Raw genomic sequence first — 23777 nt, 5'->3', positions numbered from 1 at the left:
AGTGTCTTGAGACACATGCTAACTCGCAAACTAGAGAGCTAGCGACCTAAACGGTAGCCTTCAAGTTATTTCCTTTAAACTTAAATAGCCAAAAACTTACCACTTCCACATGGATAGGGAGGATAACTATTAACAGTTATTTAACCTTTAACATGAACATTAATCAAACGTAATAATTTTTTCTGGGTACATGATACCATACAGCATCCATATCAAACTTAACATTAAACTTTCATATCAAGGCGGGGGCCTCAAACTAGTGTCCGCATGTTTGAGACCCCTGCATTACAGCATTACAACACAAGACATACTTTGTTGCATATAAAAGTAAAAAAAATTTGTCCAAATGACTCACTTATGCACCTTTGCTATGGCGACATTTACACAATCCTTTCACTTGTTAGAATTATCAGCATGCTAATCATGTTTGTAAACCGGGGTGTGACACAGAATGTGAAACACGCACGTACACGCATGTTAGGCGCACACTCCTTCCCACTTCCCGTTGTGGAATTTCACAACCGATATAAAGGATGAACTTGTTGAACTGGATGGAAGGAGGCCCAGAGAAAGAGAGAGATAGAGAGACACAGGATGACACGGGGTCAGTCACGATGAAGAAAAAGTGTCTAAGGTAGCTGACGAGGGAGGAGAAAGTGGAGGATGTCATGTTTTTGGCGGCCATATGTATTATTCATGCTGTCAGCAGAGACATGGCCGAAGTCACGGGAGTGTAAGTAATGGCCTCTGTCACGTAAATCAGCGGCGACGATGACCTCATTTTACTGCACAACTCCTGCCGCCCACACACTTCAAGGAGCTGCAGTTGCACGTGGCTGCACACGCACACACACACACACACACACACACACACACGCCCAGTAACATATGTGCTTTCTGTTTGCTCACAATGAACAAATAAAACATAATAATGCTGATATATCATGTTTATTATCTGCCTGTCCTGACACATAGAGGCGGTAATCAAATCCATAAAAATAAAAAGCAGATAGCAGAACAACAAAACAGAAAGTATTGAAGTTTTCCATCAGTGTAAAAATGCCCTCTGTGCCTGATATCATCTGTTCGCTGACAAGTTGTTCAAGTTCCTGTTATCATTTCTTTTCAGCATCCCAGCAGCGTACAGTATTTATTTACTTATGTTCAAATCAAATCAACTTTATTTGTGTAGCACTTTTCCTGCAAAAGTTGAAGCTGTCTCCTCAAAAATGGTGAAAATCCAAATATAATAATTCAAATTCACTTTTCATGCTGTATTCTCTAAGATGATCACTTACAGGCACGCAGTGGGGGGAATTCCATGGTAACATCACATTGGGTTTAACTACGTCTTCTTATTTTCCAATTGATTGCAACACTCCAGTCACCGACTTAATTGATTTTAATCCTCGTCATTCCATAAAAAAATAATAAAAATAAACATTAAACAATACTTCCACATTCCAAAAACATCTGGTGACCTTAGAAGCAAAAGGAGTACTAGTTTGATCCAAAGAGAATGAAATGTAGCGGGACAATAACACAAATAACAAAAGTTTTTTTTATAACAAATAACTGCTTGATCCAATCTGAATACTATGAAAAAACTCACAAATCAGGAAGTCATTACACAATATGAAAAATAAAAAATGAAAAAATTCCAAAATTAATCTCATCACACAGCAACTTAACACTCAAAAGGTATACCTCCGATATATACAAGTATGTATCAATATGAGTTTAAAGTGAAAAATAAGTCTTAAAGTATTCCCATTTCGTTGGAGCAAGCCATTTCACAGGCATTTCTCTGTCCACCAGAGGGAGTCAGAAGACCCAGAACGCATAGGGAGGTTGACGTCATTGCAGCATCCCAATGTTAAAGTTAAAGTTTAAAATTGTTAATTCATTCATTCATTTTCTACTGCTTATCCTCACAGGGGTCACAGTCATGCTGGAGCCTATCCCATCCGTCTTCGGGCGAGAGGCGGGGTACACCCTGGACTGGTCAGCCAATCACAGCGCACATACAACACACCACACCACACTTGTTTTCTTAATTTAAAATTTGTATTGGCAGATGTTTGTATATTCAGAGATATACCTTTTGAGTGTTAAGTTACTGTGTGATGAATTTAGTGTTAGTAGTGTGACATGCTTGTTGTGATTGGCTCCCGGTTCCCTCACAGACTCACCAGCGGCACAGTATTTGAACAATTAGTAGTAGTTCTGAAGTAAAGGAGATTATGCATGTCATTGACTGACTGTGAGAAAGGTTGGGAGGCAGTTGAAAAAGCTCCCATTGTAAGAGCAGTACACATCCCTCCCATCTTTAAACTGTGCCCCACCTTGGCCTCGGTGCTAATAACATGCTCAGGTTGGCTGGGTAATAAGGCGCAGTGAGTCCCAAGCTGTCTGCACGCTTTGCGAACTGGAACAAACATGTTTGGCTCTTACTAAAACCCCACAAAGAGAGCAATCAGGCTGTATAATAACAACCATTTGAGAGCAGGTATTGACTTTGGAACTTCAACAAATAGAAAACACATTGAACAACTCCAAACTTCAGCAATATTATCCCATCAATATTTGTCTAATAACATAATTCTAGAATTCAAGTTTGGTGCTTCTGGCCAGCAGAGAAGGCCTTGCTGGTTCCCACTGCTTTCAGGATCTTTGAGAATGGTGCATTCATTCATTCATTCATTCATTCATTCATTCATTCATTCATTCATTCATTCATTCATTCATTCATCATCATTCATTCATTTATCCCAGCTGTCTTGGGGCGAGAGGCGGGGTACACCCTGGACTGGTCACCAGCCAATCACAGGGCACATATAGACAAACAACCATTCACACTCACATTCATACCTATGGACAATTTGGAGTCGCTAATTAACCTAGCATGTTTTTTTTTTTGGAATGTGAGAGGAAACCCGGAGTACCTGGAGAAAACTCACGCATGCACGGGGAGAACATGCAAACTCCACACAGAGGGTGGAATTGAACCCTTGTCTCCTAGCTGTGAGGTCTGCGCGCTAACCACTCGATCACCGTGCAGCCAAGAACATGAATAAAAACTAAAATAAGCATGTGTAAAACTATAAAAAAACATTTGGTTAAGATCCAAAACAAAAGGTATAAGGTATAAAATAACCATTAGATAAAAGTCAAGTTCAAACATTAAAAAAAGTATACTAAGTTAAAAAAGTTAAAAGTTAAATTAAATTTAAAAAATTTAAAAATCTCAACGTCCTCTACGGCCCTCAGGTCCTCCGGCAGGCTGTTCCAAGAAACGGGGGCCATAAAACTGGAAAGATGCCTCACTGTGCCCATATAAGGAAATCCGCCCCTGTGTGACATCACAAAGGTGGCAGTTTTACCACGCCTTTTGAAACCGAGCGTTTTGAGCCATCACAATTTTCTTTCAGGGCTCACTTCCAAATAAGCCCCTCTGCGCGCTAACCACTCGACCGCCGCCGTGCCGCCCGAGAATGGTGCAGACAATTATAATAATATCATATAACCATACCTTTAACATCCCTTAAACATCCCCTTTAACTCAAAGTTTTGAGTTTATAAATAGTTTTGGGCTTAATGGATGAAAAAGTACTGCAGTCACAATTTCAAAGACTCCTCCACCTCCACCCCCAGCTTACCCTCGCCAAAAAATAAATCCCCATTAGGCAGTGAGTGGCATGTAATTAGATTTCAAAATGAGAGGCGTATCGAAAGATTTGTGGTGTTAAATATAACTTTGTACGCAATTATATAACCAGGTGCTGATGCCAAATGAGCATAAGGAGACATCCCCCAGGAGCATGGTCTTTACTTCAATCTATGTGGAAGATTGTGTATTTGAGTACAAAGACAAAATACCATACACTTATGGAGTAAGAATTATTATTTTATGGGTTTAAATATTGCAGTTAATTGTAAAAGCTTAGTATATTGGGAAAATGCAAAGTTACATTACAGGTTCCCATTATTTCCCTAGAGGAAAAAAATAAATTTTTAAGTATCGCTTTTTTGGCTTTTTTTTTGCCAATAACCGATATGCCGATATTGTCCAACTCTCATTTTCCGATTCCGATATCAACCGATACCGATTTTTTGGAACATCACAATATTAAGGGCTCTAAATGCAATATACTTAAGTTCTATGTGAAGTATTTCCATAATGCCTCATATTAACTCACTAGCAAGAACTCAGTGTATAGACTGGTCATATATCTCATCTTGTTTCATATTATCTACGTACTGTATTGTATATAACTCTGGGAAAAACTGTTGATTTTGTTAATACTTGGGTTGTTTATATTGGTTATTTTTCTATATTGTGTATTTTGTACTGCTTAACTGATTCTGTACTCTTGCTGCTGTGCAATGCAAATTTCCCCACTGAGGGACGAATAAAGGCATATCTTATCTTATCTTATATTTTTCTTGTAAAGCAGTGTTTGTTATTTGTCATCAACCTCAATTTCTGCTTTAAAAAAAAAAATTCTGAATTATACGTTATTATATGTTATTTTTCCGTTTTGGGTAACCTTACTTTTTTTTATTTTTTTGTACCTGTGGCACCTCACAGCTTACCTTTGCGCCATTTAAAGCTATTCATTGGACTTGAATGACTTGAATTCCGATACGTAACTGGAAAACGTTTTTTTTCTCGGTATGTTCACAAAAGGTCGATATTATTCACAAATCTGTGTTGCCGAGATAATCCATCCACCTCAAAGGTGCGGTTATATCAAGATGCTGATTAGACATTGCATGAGTTATTGCACATGTGCGCCTTAGGCTGGCTACAATAAAAGGCCACTCAAAAACCTTAATACATTAAAACTGCACATTTTGTCCTTTTTTTTGCATTTTTATCGGTCAAACTGGTGGGTGGTCTGCTTTATTTGAATAAATCAAATTAATGATTTTGAGGAATAATATATTAATAAAACACATAATGGTCATAACTTTATGTGTGTTAGACAGTAACACACAAAGAACCAGATTGACAAGTCCTTACGCACAGAGAGTACTTCTTCCTGATGCAAGTTGTGTAAGACAGGGAGTGGCACAAAACACTCAGACACACACACACACACACTAGAATAAATAAATGTGAAAGTACACACTTGGAATAAGTACAGTAAACATGGACTTGTACATGTCTTGAGTTGAAGTGTGTATTCCATCCAGTTATTTCACGACGGTCAAACACACAAAACAGTAGATACGACTGTGTGTGTTTGTTTGTTTCACCAGTACAACAAAACAAAATGTGTCACATGTGTGTGCAGTAGTACAGTGTACATAATACACAGTAATATCCTGCACATTAACAGGAATTGCGTGTCTGTTATGGTCTGGGTTTCATATTAAATATTTGTCTCTTTTTACACATTTTTTCTCCTGTCGTTGCATTGAAAAAAAACACGTCCAACACGAAGTTTGTAAGGATCTGCACAGCTGATCTGAACCTAAAACGCGACGCAGTGTGACATCAGTGCTCTAGTTTCTGAAGAAACACACACACACACGCACACACACACAGACAACACACGCCCCATTCTTTGAAATCCTCCTCCACATTTTGGTTTTCACAGTTAATGGGAAAAAAATAAAACCACATTTATGAAGTCAGAGTCACAGACCGGAATAAGTTGACCTTGTTAAAAATGTATCTCAGACGGGAAACTGAAACGCGCCAACTTCAAGTTCTCTGTGCTGCTGATGTGTATTCACTCTAGTGTCTGATGGCGTTAGCTGATAATCGGGATGAGAATCAAACTGACGTTGGCGTTTACTCAAACTGGTATTTTCTTTGAACTGACATCGCTGACAGATCACTGACAGTTCTCTCTTCAATTATAAAAATTCCTATACCCAATGTGGCAAGATTTTTTATGGCACCCCCTTATGGTTTTATTTCATTTGAACATACATCAGATTACAATTGAGTGCATCCCATAATCAGTTCCCAGTTCCACATGTCCAAAAGGAGTAGGAAGAAGCAAAGCTTATTAAATCCTACCCCTCCATCTGGTACTTTTACAATCAGTAACTGTTACATTTGTTCACTTCCTGCTTTCCATAATACAGTTTAAGTTGTTTTGTTTTTGTTTTTTTTAATAATGCACCTCGTACTGAAGTACAAGAAGTACAAAATTTAGCCTGGGTGTGTTCTTTCAGCGTAACACGCAGCTGGAGACGTTCTTCAGTTATGGTAATGGTAATGGTAACGGTAATGGTAATGGTAATGGTAACGGTTTTATTTCATTTGAACATGCATCAAATGACAATTGAATGCATCACATAATCATTTCCCAGTTCCACATGTCCAAAAGGAGTAGGAAGAAGCAAAGCTTATTAAATCCTACCCCTCCATCTGGTACTTTTACAATCAGTAACTGTTACATTTGTTCACTTCCTGCTTTCCATAATACAGTTTAAGGTTTTTTTTGGTTTTTTTTTTTAATAATGCACACCAAATCAACTTTTGCATGTTTTTTGCGTATGAACGCGCATTGTGTTCTGCATGCTTGTGGTGCTCTATTGCGTCTGTTATTGTATTTACTACTGCTACCAGTAGAGGGTGTCGTATACCCATGTGAACGTCGAAGGCTCCACCTTATCTCAGTATGTGTTTATGTGCCTGTGCTAGCATAAAAGGAACCCACGGTCTACAACAGTCCTTATTGGCTGACTGAGAACCCACCCATTGTGTTCTGCGTCCTGGTTGGCGGTAGACCATTGTCAATTAATCTCATGTCATTTCCTGTTGTGGTCAATGGTCACGAGCAAACTAGCTACCTATGTGACCTGCTTGCTAACCGCTAATAAACAATAGAAGAAAAAGCTCACTGGAAAAAATTAGTCTTCAGTTCAAGGAGTAGGATGAAGAGAAGGAAAATATATTTTAACAAGGATAGAAAAATGGTACAGCTGAACCGAGCCAGACCAAAGCAGCGTCAGAGGAGTGAATACACGTAAGTCACTTAATAATTTCTTGTGTTTAACTTAGCAGACTGATCATTAAAATTCAAATAAAATTTTAACTTTGAGAATGTTTAAAAAATAGAGAAATGTGAGAAAATGTTCATGGCTGTCTGAGAAAAGTGTATGTAAAAAGTGTAATGTAAAATATAACACAACAATAACAATAAAATTATAGAATTAGTCCCTGATTTCCCTTTTTGTACCAGAATTGCATAGGTTGCAACTTGTTTCTACAACTTACTGAACGCTATTTATGGATATAATCTAAATTTACAATATTTAAAATCATTTAAATACAGTAGCGGTTAATACGGTAGCTCTTTCTTTGACAGGAGTCAATCGTGAACTGTCGAGTGAACTCCTGACAAGCTTGGCAACCCATTTGAAATCAATATAACAGTCTCTGACTTGCGGTGTCATCTTACGAATAACCCTAAAATCATCACACAGCAACTTAACACTCAAAAGGTAGGGAGGAAATATACAATATGAGTACTATCCATCCATTTTCTATGCCGCCATTTTGTGGGGCGCTGTAATGATCCATCTGATGCCTCTGTCCACCAAAAACTGTTTGCCTTCCACACCAATATTGTGTTTTTGTTTAACCTACTAAAGAAAACACTGTTAGTCCATTTAATGAAGGCTATTTTACCACTATTTCACTGATGATATCAGCAGTGCTAATTGCATTGTGTTTGGTGTTTATAGCCACTAATCCACAGGCCAATGACTGACGGTGAAAAAGCCCGAGTCAGCAGGATAGCATCTTTGTGCAGGCAGAAACAAACCAGAGCGCTCGACTCCCCATTTTGTTCTTTCTGCCACACAACAAACCTGCTGCCTGGACTGCCAAAAAAAAACAACATCTACGTATGCCAACGAGTAACAATTTTATTTTTGAGATTGTTTCAGGGATGTCAGGTCGGTTTGTGCAGCGCTCCGCGATAATGACAAGTGAGAAGAAAGCCGGCCAATATGATAAGGAGATGGTAGAGGTGGGTTTGTGTATTGAACCTTTGCTGCTTCTCTGAGCTCTGTGACTTTCAAGAGAAAATTAATTTCTTCTTGCCACAGCGCCGTCAGGGAGAGGATTGTTGTTCAAAGTTCTACCAGGAGCAAGAGGAGGAACTTCTTCTGAAAGCCTGGAAAAACATGGTGGGTAAAAGTAAATAAAACTAATAGTTGCCCATATTACTCCATGCAGTTGTTTGCTCTACAGCAGGAGATTGTGTATGAAGACCTCAGACCTCCAGGCCCTGTGCAGTCCTTCCTGACCAAACAGAGGCAGTCATCACGTAGAAGGAGGGTGCTGCAGCCCAGATAAAAACATTCCTCTTTGTGAAGAGCACTGGACTCAAAGATTATTATTATTTTTTTGGTTTGCCTGAGCCTCATTTTACTGGCTTGATTGTGTCGCCCTCTTCTGGTAAGACATTGTAATTAATTCCATTTCATTCCATTCAGTGTGGCCTTCATGATTCATAATATTTGTGTGTTATTTTTCTGAAAACAAATGTGCTGTGGGCTGCACTTTGGACACCACTGTAGTGTATTTTGTGTATCATATTCATATTAATAAAAGACAGCATCTCAAAATCAATTAAAAAAACAAACAAGTTCTTGTTTTTTAATGCACAAGATTATAGACACATGCAATCCAGAAAATGATATGTAAATGTTACACTTAAGGGGAAAAAGTGAGCCTATCCCAGCTGTCTTTGGGCGAGAGGCGGGGTACACCCCAGACAATCACAGGGCACATATAGACAAACAACCATTCACACTCACATTCATACCTATATGGACAATTTGGAGTCGCCAATTAACCTAGCATGTTTTTGGAATGTGGGAGGAAACCGGAGTACCCGGAGAAAACCCACGCATGCACGGGGAGAACATGCAAACTCCACACAGAGATGGCCGAGGGTGGATTTGAACCCTAGATGTGAGGTCTGCGCGCTAACCACTCGACTACCGTACCGCCCATTCCAGTAACAATTTACCCGGCTGTACATTTTGAGGCGACTCAGAGCTATTATGGTGCGTTCAAGCACACCAAACAATGTGCGAAATCTCAATGCTTCACGAAAAAACATTATCAATGAAGTGTAAACACATAAATGCGTAGAAACTGTGGTACATTTGACCGGTATTATCACAATTCTTTTTATTATTACCACCTTATGTTGAATGAAATATGCTTTCTGTGGAAAAAGCAAAGAAAGAAACCATTTTATAAGCAAAAATTAACCAATTTCCTGAATAATGACTGTGCGGGGATCCACTGTATATGATTCATTTCAAGTGCACTGAATCCAGAATTATAGTAGCTATTACGGTGCGTTCAAGCACACCAAACAATGTGACGAAAAAACATTATCAGTGAAGTGTAAACATATAAATGTGTAGAAACAGTGGTACATTTGACCGGTATTATCACAATTTTTTTATTATTATTATCATTTTATGGTGAATGAAATATGCTTTCTTCGGAAAAAACGGTCTATTTTGAAAGAAAGAAACCATTTTCTTTCAAAGAAACCAAAGAAAAAAATAAAAACTGTATTATGGAAAGCAGGAAGTGAACAAATGTAACAGTTACTGATTATTTATTATTATTATTAAAAAAAAAACTTTAAACTGTATTATGGAAAGCAGGAAGTGAACAAATGTTGGCTTATCGCCGGGCTTTATGCGCTTCTTATTAGCTTTCTCCGTTCATTGCGTCAATATTGAAAGGCATTCACACATATTATTATGCACTTAAATTCTTTGACTATATGGACTATAAGCCACTACTTTAATAACAGTAACAAAAAGTTACTATGGTACCCATTATGTCATTGTATGGTCATATGACCTTGTACTTTGGTACAAGGTGCATTATTAAAAAAAAACAAAAAAAACAAACCTTAAACTGTATTATGGAAAGCAGGAAGTGAACAAATGTAACAGTTACTGATTGTAAAAGTACCAAATGGAGGGGTAGGATTTAATAAGCTTTGCTTCTTCCTACTCCTTTTGGACATGTGGAACTGGGAACTGATTATGTGATGCATTCAATTGTAATCTGATGCATGTTCAAATGAAATAAAACCATTACCATTACCATTACATTACCATTACCATTAGCATTTTATTAGCAAAAAATCAACCAATTTCCTGAATAATGACTATGCGGGGATCCACTGTATATGATTCATTTCAGGTGCACTGAATCCAGCATTATAGTAGCAAATTATAGTAGGAAATTTCAAGTGTTTTGTGCACCTAAGTCCCAGTCAGCTCTGATCCCATGCTGACACTTCGGAAGCGCTGGGGCTCAAAAGATGGCACGGTGAGAAAGGAGATGTTGTGCTGACACAAAGAAGGTTTGGCGATGGCGGGTGCAGCTCTGTGGTGGTTGATAATAGGCTGGGAGCTGCAGTGCTCCAGATGAGAGGAAGAGGGGTTAAATAGGAAAAAAGAGGGGTGTTGGGGGGTAATTGGAATGGTGGAGGCTGGTCGAGTTTCTGTCGAGATAGGAGGAGGAGGAGGAGGAAGGAGCGACACAGGAGGCTGGATGTCCGGCATCTCTTCTTCCTCCTCCCTTGCATCTTCCACCCGTTGTCCATATTTTCTATGATCCCTCTGGCTGATGGTGTCTGCGTCTTGTCCATCAAACTGAATGTCCAGCAGAGGGACTCTGGCAATCTTTTCCTCCCTGAAACTGCAAATAGTGCTTTGGGTGTCTTGCCCCAACCCAGACGGCAAAGACCCCCCTTTACCGATTTTACAACTTTCACTGTCATCATCGTCGCTGATGCACTGGTCGATGCTGGGGGAGTGATGGAGCTGCTGCAGCTGAGCCGAGGTGCGGCGCAGAGCTCCGCTCATGAGGCCGCCGGGCGAGGGAGCCGCATTAAGGAGTCGGTTGAAGAGAGCCATGTTTGGGTGACGGCTCACTGACTCCTCGATGTTCTCCGCTATCTCCTCCAGGGGCTGGAAGTGCATCTCCTCTTTGGGAATCCTGTCGGAGAGCACAGGGAGTTCTGTCTCTGTTCTCTGATAACCACTCATGTTGGTGTTTGGTCATTCCTTATCGGGACTTGATAATGTATTCTTACATCACGCCCCCCTCCTAATTACTTTTTTTTGTTGCATGGTCATCAAAACCTTTAAATATTAGTCAATGACAACACAACTGAACACAAAATGTAGTTTTCAATTTTTTTTTATCATTGAGGAGAAATAAATCCAAACCCTGTGTGAAAACCTTTAGTAAGGTGTGTGTGTGTGTCCCATTACATCTGGTGTAAAACTAACCCCACATTTGAGAAAACTAACGGTAAAATATGGTGGTAGTAGTGTGATGGTCTGGGGTTTTTTTGCTGCTTCAAGCCATGGAAGACTTGCCGTATTACCGAATTTTGCTGTCTACCAAAAAATCCTGAAGGAGAATCTGTTTGTGACTGAAATCAACTTGGGTTCTGTAGCAGGACAATAATCCAAAACTCTCCATGAAGACTTTGGATTGGTCCTGACCTGAATCCTATTGAGATGCTGTGGCATGATCCTAAAAAGGCGCTTCATGCTGGAAAAACCCTCTAATGTGACTGAATTACAACAATTCTGCAAAAATAACTCAATGCAAGCAACTAAGGGTGGCAATCACTTTTTCACACAGGATCATATAGATTTTTGTTCTATCCTAATCATAAAAAGTTTCATTGGATTTTGTGATCAGTCGTGCAAATTTGTAGATTTTAGGTCAAAAAAACAATTTTGGCTCATTTTTTATTTCAGGATAATGTCTTATGAAAATGGGATAATAAATGTAAAAAAAAAAGTCCACTAATTTTACCTGTTTATGTCTTCATCCGTCACTGATTATGTTTTTTTTTTTGTCTAATGTTGAGATTTCGCACTTTGTTTAGGGGTCTTTGAATGCTCCCTGACATCACACATTTTAGATTTTTTGATACTAATAGCAACAAAAACCTTTGTTTTTAAGTATACAAAGTGGACCAAGTCCAGCAAATTTGTGGATTTTCGGTTCAAAAAAATTTTTTTTGGCTTTTTTTTATTTTAGGAAATCATCTCATTCACTGTAAGTCGATAATATCTTATGAATATGTGATAATAAAGGGGGAAAAAGCCCACTATGTTTACATGTTTATATCTTTATCCTTCACTGATTATGTTTTTTTTTGTCTAATGTTGAGATTTCGCACTTTGTTTAGGGGTTCTTGAATGCTCCCTGACATCACACATTTTAGACCCCTCTTCCAGGTCCAACATCATCAATGTTGACCCTACAAATGTTCTTCTGGGGGCTTCTTTTTTAAAAAATGATTTTTTTAAACTAATAGCAACACAAACTTTTGTTTTTAAGTATACAAAGTGGACCAAGTATATTTACAATCAAGCATATACAGTCTCGCAAATTTGTGGGTTTTAGGTCCAAAACATTTTTTGGGGCTTTTTTTTATTTCAGGAAATCATCTCATTCACCGTAAGTCGATAATATTTTATGAATAAGTGATAATAAAGGGGGAAAAGCCCACTATGTTTACATGTTTATATCTTTATCCTTCATTGATTATGTTTTTTTTTGTCTAATGTTGAGATTTCGCACTTTGTTTAGGGGTCCTTGAATGCTCCATCATTGAATGCACCGAAATGTAACAATTCTGAATATGAAAAACTATGACACTCACGCCATGTCAAAAGTAGAACCCTGAAAGGAGGGCTTGCGAAGGACAAAAAGGGTTGCAGCCGTGTAGGGGGGTCTAGGGTTGGAATCATTCCAGTAGCGGTCTCGTTCCATCATGGGCAGATCTCCGTACATCTCATCCACCGCCATCATGGACACCTGCAGTTTGAACGTGCAGACACACATACAGTATATCTGTAATAACATAAATATGAACAGTTTCATCATCAGAGGCACCCACAACTGACCCACAACGGACTCAGTACCTCCAACAAGGTTATGAACCCCTGGCTTGGACTGTGCGTAGGTTACACAGGACTGTATTTTGGACACCCATGGCCTAATGTATAGTCGTCCAAGAAGCATTGCCAGTAAAACTACATGGCTGCACCACAGTAGGCAGTCTTCAGAACAATACCACCCCCTTTTTGGTGGAACACCAGAATTGATGTAAATGTTGCCAGATGTGAGTCAATGAAGTGTCTCATTGTTGTAGTTAAATTACAAAAACAGCACTCTGAGGAAGCAACCAAATGACAAAATAAACCTGGAAATTCCTGTCAATCAACCAATTTGTCTCAAAGTCATCGTCATCTTCTCCAAAGGGGTTGATCAGCTGCTCTGCAACCTGTTGGAGAAGGAAATACCAGTGAACATGAATTACCCAAATTAGGTACTAATTAGGAATTTAGATCAAGCACCAACTGACCTTGAGCCATCCAGCGTAAAAAAAGAATTGGAGTAAAGTGAAGATCGGCACATAGAGGTCAAGGTCATGTCCTGAATAACCTTGATCCGGATCCAGGAACTGACGACCGATTAGACACACCAGGAAAAAACTGTACACGGCCAAAGTCACCACCTTTAGGACAGGTAGGGGAAAGTCAAGGTTACCTTAGTCCAAGTAGGGTCGTTTTTGGAATATCGAACGATTCTATTTGAAGGACAGGAGTCTGATTCAAGTGTCAACAATCAGAAGAAGACCTAGGTTCAAAAGGTTAAATATGATCCCCACAAAGCAATTTTAATCCCAGAAATTAGACTGCGAACTGAGAGTTCTTATTGTTCATCTTGTTTCTATTTGTTTGATATGACTTGCCGATAGTGATTGTGGTTCGCTGTGTCACACAGCTCAGAGACCCGTGTTCGATTCCCCGCTTGGGCATCTCTGTGTGACGTTTGCATGTTCTCCCCGTGTGTGCGTGGGTTTTCTACAGGTACTCCGGTTCCCTCCCACATTCCAAAAACATGATAGGTTAATTGGCGACTCCAAATTGTCCATAGGTATGAATGTGAGTGTGAATGGTTGTTTGTCTATATGTGCCCTGTGATTGGCTGGCCACCAGTCCAGGGTGTACCCCGCCTCTCTTGCCGGAAGACAGCTGGGATAGGCTCCAGCACCCCCACAACAGTATCACTTGGATTGTGAACATCCAGCAGCAACACAACATTTTGGCTTGACTACTATTTTGATGAAAAATATACTGAACCAGGGCTGCACAGCGGCCGGGTGGTTAGAACACAGGCTTCACAGCTAGGAGACCCGAGTTCAATTCCATCCTCGGCCATCTCTGTGTGGAGTTTGCATGTTCTCCCCGTGCATGCGTGGGTTTTCTCCGGGTACTCCGGTTTCCTCCCACATTCCAAAAACATGCTAGGTTAATTAGCCACTCCAAATTGTCCATAGGTATGAATGTGAGTGTGAATGGTTGTTTGTCTATATGTGCCCTGTGATTGGCTGGCGACCAGTCCAGGGTGTACCCCGCCTCTCGCCCAAAGACAGCTGGGATAGGCTCCAGCACCCCCCGCGACCCTCGTGAGGAAAAGCGGTAGAAAATGAATGAATGAATGATATGACTTGCCGATAGTGATTGTGGTTCACTGTGTCACACAGCTCGGAGACCCGTGTTCGATTCCCTGCTTGTGAAGTTTGAATGTTCTCCCCGTGTGTGCGTGGGTTTTCTACGGGTACTCCGGTTTCCTCCCACATTCCAAAAACATGCTAGGTTAATTAGCGACTCCGAATTGTCCATAGGTATGAATGTGAGTGTGAATGGTTGTCTGTGTATACGTATGTACCCTGGGGTGTACCCGGCATCTCGCCCGAAGACAGCTGGGATAGGCTCCAGCATGACTTCAATAGATGATCTGTTTATTTAGCTCACTTGTTGCTTTTTGTAAGATGTTTGAATTTGGGTATTTAACCAGAGTAAAGGCAACAATGGTAAGATTTTTTTTTCTTTGTTTCCAGGTAACTAAAAACCTACCCCATGATTACTGCCTGTCTGCGCTCACCACTTTCGGGACTATTTTATATGTACTATACAAAGTGTCAGCTTTAGCTTACCTGGGTGTAGACCAGAGGAACACTGATCATGTCATAGTGAAACAGCATGCTGCATTTTCCCCGGAACACATTCAGCTCCTGTTTAAAAACAATAAACAATACCATGTGAGGCATTGTTGCCATCACTGTGTGTGTGTGTGTGTGTGTGTGTGTGTGTGTGACTGCACACCTCCAGTAGCAGTTTCAGTGTATGGTCATCTTTAATGCGGCCCTCACAGCGGGCCACAGCAGCCAGGTTGGTGAACCACACACAAGGGATCCAGTATTTATTATAAGGAGAATGGAGGCCTTCGAATTTCTTGCGCTCTTCTCTGGTCATGAATCCTGCAGTTTTTAATCACCGGTACAACAGGTCATTTGATTTCGGACTCTGGGGCAAAAAGAGACTGTAAGATGTGTCATTGAGAGAAAAAAAAAACCACAAAAGAAGAGTACAGCTACACAAGTCTCGCCACAGAGACGATAACTTATTTTATCAGACGTTCTTTTCAAGATGTGCCTGTCCTTGTTTATGTGTTCTGTGTCACACGTCGGCACGCTACAATAAGTTGACTTTTCTCTCAGTAATAATAATGATGAAAGTATCAAATCAACTTTATTTGTAGAGCACTTTTCCTGTAAAGACATGCAACACAAAGTGCTTTACAGAATTAAAAACAATTACCACAATTAAAAGGAAAAACAATTACTAAGAAAGCCCCTCCCTACCACCCTCCATACTAGACACACACACAATCACACACAGTAGGGAGACAAGGAATCAAGGATCAAGGATCAAGGATCAAGGAAACGCCACCTTTGTGGTCGTCCACACTGGGAGGAGCCGCAGGCCGTGCCATTGGGGGACTAGCACCCGTGGGGCCCCCCGACTCCAACAGACGGACGGACCCCCACATTAAAAGGGAGGAACCCCCATCCAGCCGGGTCGAAGGGACCCAAGGATTGCACCCCCTCAGCAGACCCAACATAGCCCCCCAATGCTGAGGAAACACTGGAGTTAAAAGCTAAAGACTCATTCATTCATTTTCTACCGCTTTTCCTCACGAGGGTCGTGGGGGTGCTGGAGCCTATCCCAGTTCCCCAGTATCCCAGAGGCGGGGTACACTCTGGACTGGTCGCCAGCCAATCACAGGGCACATATAGACAAACAACCATTCACACTCACATTCATACCTATGGACAATTTGGAGTCGGCAATTAACCTAGCATGTTTTTGGAATGTGGGAAAAAAACCGGAGTACCCAGAGAAAACCCACGCATGCACAGGGAGAACATGCAAACTCCACACAGAGTTGGCCGAGGGTGGAATTGAACCCTGGTCTCCTAGCTGTGAGGTCTGCACGCTAACCACTCAACCGCCGTGCCGCCATAAATAGGACTAAAAATATAAAAAACATAATAAAAGTTTAAAATTTTAATTAAAAAGTAAAGATATAAAACACTCTCACCTGCCTCCACCACGTGGTCCACGGTGGGGAAGCGCTTGAAGACGGCCGTGCTGACAGATCTCAAAATGAGCAAAGCGGACAAACTGGCGTAGCGCATCATGGTGCGCCTGAGAAGGCGGCCCCGCTCATCACTGCCCTGGAGGCCCCCTGAGAGGACACACATGAGCTGATCGGGTAGCGGGATGCTGGTGTACTGATTCCACCAGCGGTTCACCACTAGTGTCACGTAGAAACCTGCCCACAGAGATTGGAGAATGGGACGTTATACATGTGGGACACTATACTGTAGTACCCTTCCCTTGTACTTACCTAGTACAAAGGACATCGGGATGAGACTGGCATAGTGGTTGCAATAAATTGCAAGCTTCTCAAAATACCTCTTCTGATCATCAGGTAGTAAGAATCTAAAATAATCACAACAAAATGATTCTGATTCGAGGAAATCATGGACACCTTAATTGTCGTTACCTGTACGTGATGCTAATGGCCGTGTACATAGCAAAGAACGCCAGGAACTCCTTATACAACACCTTGTAGATGCTTCCTTTCCACACCAAAAGCAACTTGGAGAATCCACAGAAGCGAGCATTTGCCACCCTGGCCGTGTAAGTGACGGTCATTGGTGAGAGTCAATGCACAGCCCCACAATAAACTGATGCTTTGGAATCCAAGGGAAGGAGAGGAGCCACTGAAAGAGACACTGATATGAGCATCTTTATCATAATTTTAAGTCTAATTAAGAAACCTTGTTAAACCTTGGAAAGGCCCAACTTCCCACTGTCAGTGCGTTGTACTATTGTACTCAAGGAAAAGATACCTGTTTCTTTGTTTGTGTATTTATTTGGTATCAGTCGATACCAAACTCATTTTGGGGTCTCAAACTCAATATACCTGGGGGCCACTGGAGCTCGGGTCTGGGTGAGACTGGGCCGCATCAGGTTTTCAAAACAAAACAAAAAAAATGCATTTATTAAAAACAAAAAAATTTGCTTTGGTTCCAATTTTCTACAATAAAAGCTCTGATAAAACATTCCACTGTTCTCAAATATTTTACTTTTTATTTTTCTACACAAAATAAAATGAAAAATAAATAAACAAATAAAGAAAATTAATCAGTAATAAAGAAATATAATAATAATAATAAAACGGTAAATAATAAAAACTTAAGAAACCACATATAGTTGGTGGGTAGACAAATTATTTTTTTCAGATTAAAATGAACAAAGCATTATTAGAGGCCTGTAGACATGACAAAACACGACTATAGTCACATTTATACTCTTTTTATTTACAACATATTGCGCAACTGCAGGGTCTTGAGACACATGCTAACTCGCAAACTAGAGAGCTAGCAAACCTAAACGGTAGCCTTCAAGTTATTTCCTTTAAACTTAAATAGCCAAAAACTTACCACTTCCACACGGATAGGGAGGATAACTATTAACAGTTATTTAACCTTTAACATGAACATTAATCAAAAACGTAATATTTTTTTCTGGGTACATGATACCATACAGCATCCATATCAAACTTGCGCGGGCCGCATTACATTAAACTTTCATATCAAGGCGGAGGCCACATTTGGCCCGCGGGCCGCGTGTTTGAGACCACTGTTAGCATTGACCCCTGTCAATTGTTAGCATCACTTAAATAACTAATACGACAGCTAAACTGTGTCGGTTCGATTTAATTCCTCATATAACAAATCGCTATTACTTTATAAGGATACTTAAAGGGAAATATGACCTTACCTCTTTTAGTTTAGACATCCAAATGTGTCATGTCGGTGTGTAATTGGTCCCACAGGAGAAATGTTCCCATGTAGTCCAGGTCCTCAGTGAGTGGCTGTGTGCCTTCCAGTGGTGTTTTGGAGCACATAACATCGACATCGACATAGCATAGTAATCTTCGTAGCCTCCTCGCTGCGACCAGTGGTCATTGCGCCCCGGGGTAAATCCCCAAAACAAGGAGGAGCAGCTCGTTAACGCGGCCCCCGACCGGGAGAGTCCGCCAGGCTGATGGAGCACAAGCGACAGACCGCAACGGAAGAACTTGGACTGGAGGAAAGTATTGGACCATGAGAAACTTTTTTTTGTGTTGAGTAAAACAAACATTTTACGGTTATAGTTTCTTCGTGATCTTATGTGATACATACAAGTTTGTATTTCATTTTTTTAATGTTGCTAAAAGTGCTTATTAGACAAATATTTATATTTTCTATACTCAAGTGTAATAGCCTACACATTTTCATTCATTCATTCATTTTCCACCGCTTTTTCCTCACAAGGGTTGCGGGGGTGCTGGAGCCTATCCCAGCTGTCTTTGGGCGAGAGGCGGGGTACACCCTGGACTGGTCGCCAGCCAATCACAGGGCACATATAGACAAACAACCATTCACACTCACATTCATACCTATGGACAATTTGGAGTCACCAATTAACCTAGCATGTTTTTGGAATGTGGGAGGAAACCGGAGTGCCCGGAGAAAACCCACGCATGCAAACTCCACACAGAGATGGCCGAGGGTGGAATTGAACCCTGGTCTCCTAGCTGTGTGGTCTGCGTGCTAACCACTCGACATTGTTTTGGAAAAATTATTTCAATTATTTTTTAATTTCTGTATCCCCACAGTGCTTTTTGCTGCAGCTCCCTGCTTTGCCAAAGTCAATCCATTTTGGAGATGAAGTGGCACATCAAATAATAATAATTAAAAAAAAACACACAAAACCTCTCAAGTTGAAGTAGGTTTATTTAATTAACATTCGCAGCATCATTTAAAAGGAGGTTCATAGAAAACAGAATTTCCGCTCAAGCATTCACTGACAAAAGGTTTTACTTTATGCTGACTGGGTACCCATCATCGGATACTTACAATTCATAACAATGCACTTAATATACTTCATGGAGCTAGACGTGTATGTACCTTTGTTATGTTCTCGGAACGAGCTCCGCAGGACAAAATAACAGTTAAAAGATGGAGCCTCACGCGTCGAGCCCAGCAGAGCTTAAATAAACAAAATACAGATTCCCTTTAGCCTTTTTGCATCATATACCAATGAAGTTCCATGTGTAATTCTTGATGACATTCAAGGGAACGCCCTGCGTTCACCGAGGATTGCCCTATTTGATTGAAAACACCTTGAAATTTGTGGTAAATATGGCATTAAAATCGTTATGTACAGTTACATTTTTAAATATTCCATCTTGTTCCACTGCATGGATAGTTTGAGGTGGCGGGTGTCATCATCTCATAAGGCAAACCTGTCTGAACGCTGGACGTTTCCATTACATTTGTGATCAACAGGAAATCAAATCCTAACCTGATCTGTTCTGCTTTTTTCTGTAATGTGGATTGTCTTGACTGAGGGAAATGACAAAATGACAGGTGGGGGTTTATTTTAAAAAGATTGATATATTTTGTACTGACACAGTGACGCTGCAGTGATCTGGGCCGCCGGAAATGGGAGTTAAAAATAAGACAAATACCAAACCAGGACCATTTCAAAGCTGTTGGTTTGTAGAGTAAGAAGCATTGTTATTGGAAAGTGATGATAGTCAGGATGGAGGACAGTAAGTATGATTTTTTTTTTTATTCAAAAGTGGAATAGTACTGTATTGAAGATGAGATGACACAGAGGCAGCACCAAACTGAGGTGTCGGGCCTCACACGATTCGGGTTTGCACAACGGGTTGAGTATTACTGGGAGGCGTGGTCTTTGGGCTCGGGGAGTGGTGAAGCTGTGGTCCCACAAGGAAGAGAGTTACTTGTTTGGTGGTTTGTAGGGTTCCAGAAGCTGCTTAGAGAAAGTGTTGACCTTGTCGGCACCTCGAACTTCATGGGGAAGCAGCGGCAATTTGACTATGTGGAAATCTTCATAAAGATCCTCCATCTGATGGAAACGCACACTTGTTATTTATACTGTTTGCAGCTTTTTCAAATGTGTACTCTAGTGAGGTTCAATGCAAAAAAAAATGCAATAATGTAGAACTGCACAACAATGTGTTTTTGTAGTGTTGCAATGAACACTGCATTAAAAGCAGATATTTTAACCCAGATCTTGTGTAGGTATGTAGATACTTTAGTCAAGTGAGAGAAATTAAGGATCCATATGGATTGTGTGTGTGTGTACCTACACAACAGTGATCAAATTAGCAACAAAAACACTCACCTGATCCAAATACTTGGACTGAATTTTGTGTCGCGCTTCACACATTTTACACGGCCTCTCGGCGTCTGGGAAAACCAGCTGATTGACAATGATGTTGTGTGTATCGATGCGGCACTTGGCCAGCTCCTGGATCAGCCTCTCCGTCTCATACAGGGACAGGAACTCGGCAATGCACACGCAGATGAAGGTGGTCTGCTCCTGTTGGGGGGGTAGAAAAGATGGCAAGTTACATGGGAGTATGTGGTGCAGTGGACCCCAGCGCATTTCTGAAATCAACATGCATGGCCTCGCAGACTTTTGGTTACAAATATCTTAAATAAATATTCTATGAAAAGTTTTTCCCCCATAAAAAAAATTCCCCCTAAGTCAGTTCTAATTGGAAGTTAAGTTTTTGGCTTCTTACTTTGTCCTTCTCCCCCACTCCATTTGCAATATTGCAACCACTGAACAAATACATTGGGAGGTTAATGAGTTAGCTCGGTGAGTTAGCTTGCAATATTCTATCAGCGGCAGCCGTCTGTTTTGTCCCTGCAGTGATCCCATAGCCTGGACATTAGTGTTATTTATACAAAGAAGTGTAGGGGTGTCATTTTCATGCCTGCAGGGCTCTAAAAATTGTAAAAGTAATGACAATGTCACAAAAAGGTTTTCTATGCTCTTCTATGCTTATTAATACTGAATCCTATTTCATGGTAATTCATTTATCGCGTTTGGTTCCTGGAAGCAATTATCAGCGATAGATGAATGACAACTGATGGAAATGTTCGAGCGTTGTTCATCATCGCCTGGCAATGTGACTTACAGGATCTTTGAACTGCTCGCTAACTGAACGGATGACTGGCAGAGTCTCCTCCAGCTTGGATGCCAGCTGGTCTGCATTCATGTCACCCAGGCCGAGCATGTTGCACATCTGTGAAGAACAAAGAGATTAAAACGCAGACACATTGTGCGTGACCATCTTCAGTCCAAGTGCCATCCTCACCTGGGAGATGAATGGACTGATTTGGTTCTTGATCTGCATGAGTCTGCCCAGGCCTCGTTCCACAATGGTGGGAAAGTTAAGCAGGCGCAGTGTGTGGCCGGTAGGAGCAGTGTCAAACACAACCACTGAGAAGTTCATTCCTTTCACTAACCTGAGTTTCAGAAGAAGCAAAACATAGTGAATAAACCCCCGTTTCGATACATATTGAACAGAATAATGGTGCATGGAGGAGTTGCCAAAGTGTGGATGTAGCCATCTTCCCATAGATAATGTAATGTTAAGTCTTAATAGAGCAATAATACGCTAATTTGGGATGCAAGCTATTTCACCGTGACCGTCTCACCTCATGACCTCTGCATAGCTCATTGCTTCATCAATGCCGGGGAAGGCACTCATGGCCTCCTGCATCATCTTCTTGCCCATGCTGAGCATGTTGTCTTCCTCAAAGAACTCATCGGGCAGCTCTGCCACACCCAAGCTGGGATCAATTTCCTACAGCCACACAAAAACACACTACTGGTGATATCACAATGTAGCATTTGTTAACATCCACCTCAGGCCATTCATTTTTCTAAATGATGGTTTGTGTTTCAAAAAAATGCAAGAAAGTCATATGACTGAAAAGGTCCAAGCACATGTACTAAGTGTGCACTTTCTTAAAGCGCTGTAACGTCTTTTCACACAGAAACTTCAGACTTACCATAGCAAAGAGGTTGTCATAGCCCTTCACCTTTGTAGGCACCTTTGAGAATTTCTGGTCAAAAGCGTCAGAGATGTTATGGGCAGGATCCGTAGAAATTATGAGGACGCTCTCTCTGACAGCAGCCAGTTGAACAGCCAAACTGCAGCTGGAAAACAAAATACGACAATAAATTAGACGTTATGAGGGGTGAAATGATTCCTTGAGTCATTCCAGTACCTCAATCACATAATATGGTTGAGAACATTTTTCTCTGCCTCAAAGAATCCTCACGTATGCTTATGGATTTAGCGTTATTTCAGAGGAAAAAGCAGATGTTTGATGAAGAAGCGGAAAGATGGAAGAGGCTTAATTTTCAAGGTAAACTATAAAAAGAGTCTCTATGCTCTGTAGAACCTTGAGCTGCGACTTCATCACAGGTCTGCATATTGTTTTCAGTGGAACAGTGGAATTGCCTGTAAACATCAAAAATGTTTTAAACAACTAATTAGAACTTTTTGGAGAGAATGCAACCACTGTGTGTTACTCATTTGATGATGTACCTAATTAAGTGTCCAGTGTGCGTCATTTTTTAAAGGAGTTTGACTGATTAACAAGAGGGACCACATTAATTGTAGAACGTTGAGTCGTAAAATATAACCAGGAAACGTTGCCTCGCAAAAGATAAACACAAAAATTTATGTTATGCAACAAGCCAGCTGTTCGAGACACAAGTAATGTGTCTGTTGGCTGACGCTGGGCTAGCTTAACAGCATGCTAACCGGTCCGGCATAAGCTACAGGCAGTTTAGGACAATTACATAAAATTATTTTTTGATTTTAATGTACAGTAACAAGTTCCACCATAGCTATACTGTGTAAAGTAACGTATGACAACATTAAATGGCAAGGAGCTATGTTGAAAATCACCGAATGCTGACTGGAAACTGGCTATGCTAGCTAGCAACGTATGCTGTTGTGACCGGAGCTAACGAGCGTCTTTTACTTACCTACACGTCGTTTTACCTACACCACCTTTTCCGCCTACAAATATCCACTTTAAAGATTTCTGCTCGATGATATTCTTCAGTGTTGGTTCTAAAGGCTCTACATCAGGCGCATCTTCAAACTCGTCTTCCAACGCTGCCATCTTGTGTGTGTTTGCTGTCGTCAAGCTCGGGTGGGCTGAACCGACTCTGATGCCTTCACGGATCCTCGAAATTTTTATTCGCAGCCTAATTGCACTTGCAATGTACCTAACTGTCCACAGGCCAGTGTAAACTTATTTAGATTTGTTTTGATAAATAATTGAATAAAACAATATTGTCATTTAATTGCTGTACTGATTTAATATTTAAAGGCTCAAATGTAACTTTCAAGTCTAACATACACAGGCCACTCTTTGTTTGCTTTATTGACAATAAAAGCCTTTGAATGTTGTCTTGGGTTCCTTTAT

General features: G+C 40.6%; 2 protein-coding genes and 1 long non-coding RNA gene across 4 annotated transcripts; 1 reads left to right on the top strand and 2 right to left on the bottom strand.

Annotated features, from left to right (window-relative positions):
* The first annotated feature begins 7778 nt into the window (after positions 1-7778).
* On the top strand, positions 7779-8593 carry LOC144899854 (uncharacterized). Its single transcript, XR_013628188.1, has 3 exons — positions 7779-7997; positions 8077-8157; positions 8222-8593. It is a non-coding gene; the product is annotated as an uncharacterized LOC144899854 (long non-coding RNA).
* Positions 8594-9927: 1334 nt separating this feature from the next.
* Positions 9928-18420, bottom strand: best2 (bestrophin 2). Of its 2 annotated transcripts, XM_058078501.2 has the most exons (10): positions 18244-18420; positions 16961-17180; positions 16802-16896; positions 16493-16726; positions 15214-15368; positions 15045-15122; positions 13407-13559; positions 13245-13325; positions 12702-12856; positions 9928-11011 (listed from the first exon to the last, which is right to left on the bottom strand). In XM_058078501.2, exons 2-10 carry the CDS (start codon positions 17110-17112, stop codon positions 10273-10275), a joined length of 1842 nt encoding a protein of 613 aa, XP_057934484.2. In that variant the 5' UTR covers positions 17113-17180; positions 18244-18420; the 3' UTR covers positions 9928-10272. The 2 variants fall into 2 exon arrangements, with proteins under 2 accessions (XP_057934484.2, XP_078649894.1); XM_078793768.1 differs by lacking the exon at positions 18244-18420 and having other exon boundaries at positions 16961-17351.
* An 803-nt stretch (positions 18421-19223) lies between these two features.
* On the bottom strand, positions 19224-23516 carry get3 (guided entry of tail-anchored proteins factor 3, ATPase). The gene is made up of 7 exons (XM_058073427.2): positions 23332-23516; positions 22344-22491; positions 21987-22135; positions 21644-21794; positions 21464-21571; positions 20662-20859; positions 19224-20382 (listed from the first exon to the last, which is right to left on the bottom strand). The coding sequence occupies exons 1-7, from the start codon at positions 23469-23471 to the stop codon at positions 20254-20256; spliced, it is 1023 nt and encodes a 340-aa protein (XP_057929410.1). The 5' UTR covers positions 23472-23516; the 3' UTR covers positions 19224-20253.
* Positions 23517-23777: the final 261 nt, after the last annotated feature.

The sequence above is a fragment of the Doryrhamphus excisus genome, linkage group LG9 (assembly GCF_037039965.1).
Source record: "Doryrhamphus excisus strain RoL-2023G ecotype Guam linkage group LG9, RoL_Dexc_Guam_v1.1, whole genome shotgun sequence".
Classification (NCBI taxonomy): domain Eukaryota; kingdom Metazoa; phylum Chordata; class Actinopteri; order Syngnathiformes; family Syngnathidae; genus Doryrhamphus; species Doryrhamphus excisus.
The sequence above is the reverse complement of the archived record's forward strand: the minus strand, read 5'-3'. Positions and strand labels throughout refer to the sequence as shown.

Excerpts from the sequence above, each read along its gene's own strand:
- get3 (XM_058073427.2), bottom strand. The coding sequence starts at position 23,471 with ATGGCAGCGTTGGAAGACGAGTTTGAAGATGCGCCTGATGTAGAGCCT. Across the intron at positions 21,572-21,643 it reads TCAGTCCATTCATCTCCCAG|ATGTGCAACATGCTCGGCCT; the intron begins GTGAGGATGGCA and ends TGTTCTTCACAG. Across the intron at positions 20,383-20,661 it reads AGTCCAAGTATTTGGATCAG|ATGGAGGATCTTTATGAAGA; the intron begins GTGAGTGTTTTT and ends CGTTTCCATCAG.
- best2 (XM_058078501.2), bottom strand. The coding sequence starts at position 17,112 with ATGACCGTCACTTACACGGCCAGGGTGGCAAATGCTCGCTTCTGTGGA. Across the intron at positions 16,897-16,960 it reads GCCATTAGCATCACGTACAG|ATTCTTACTACCTGATGATC; the intron begins GTAACGACAATT and ends TGATTATTTTAG. Across the intron at positions 12,857-13,244 it reads TGATTGACAGGAATTTCCAG|GTGTCCATGATGGCGGTGGA; the intron begins GTTTATTTTGTC and ends TTCAAACTGCAG.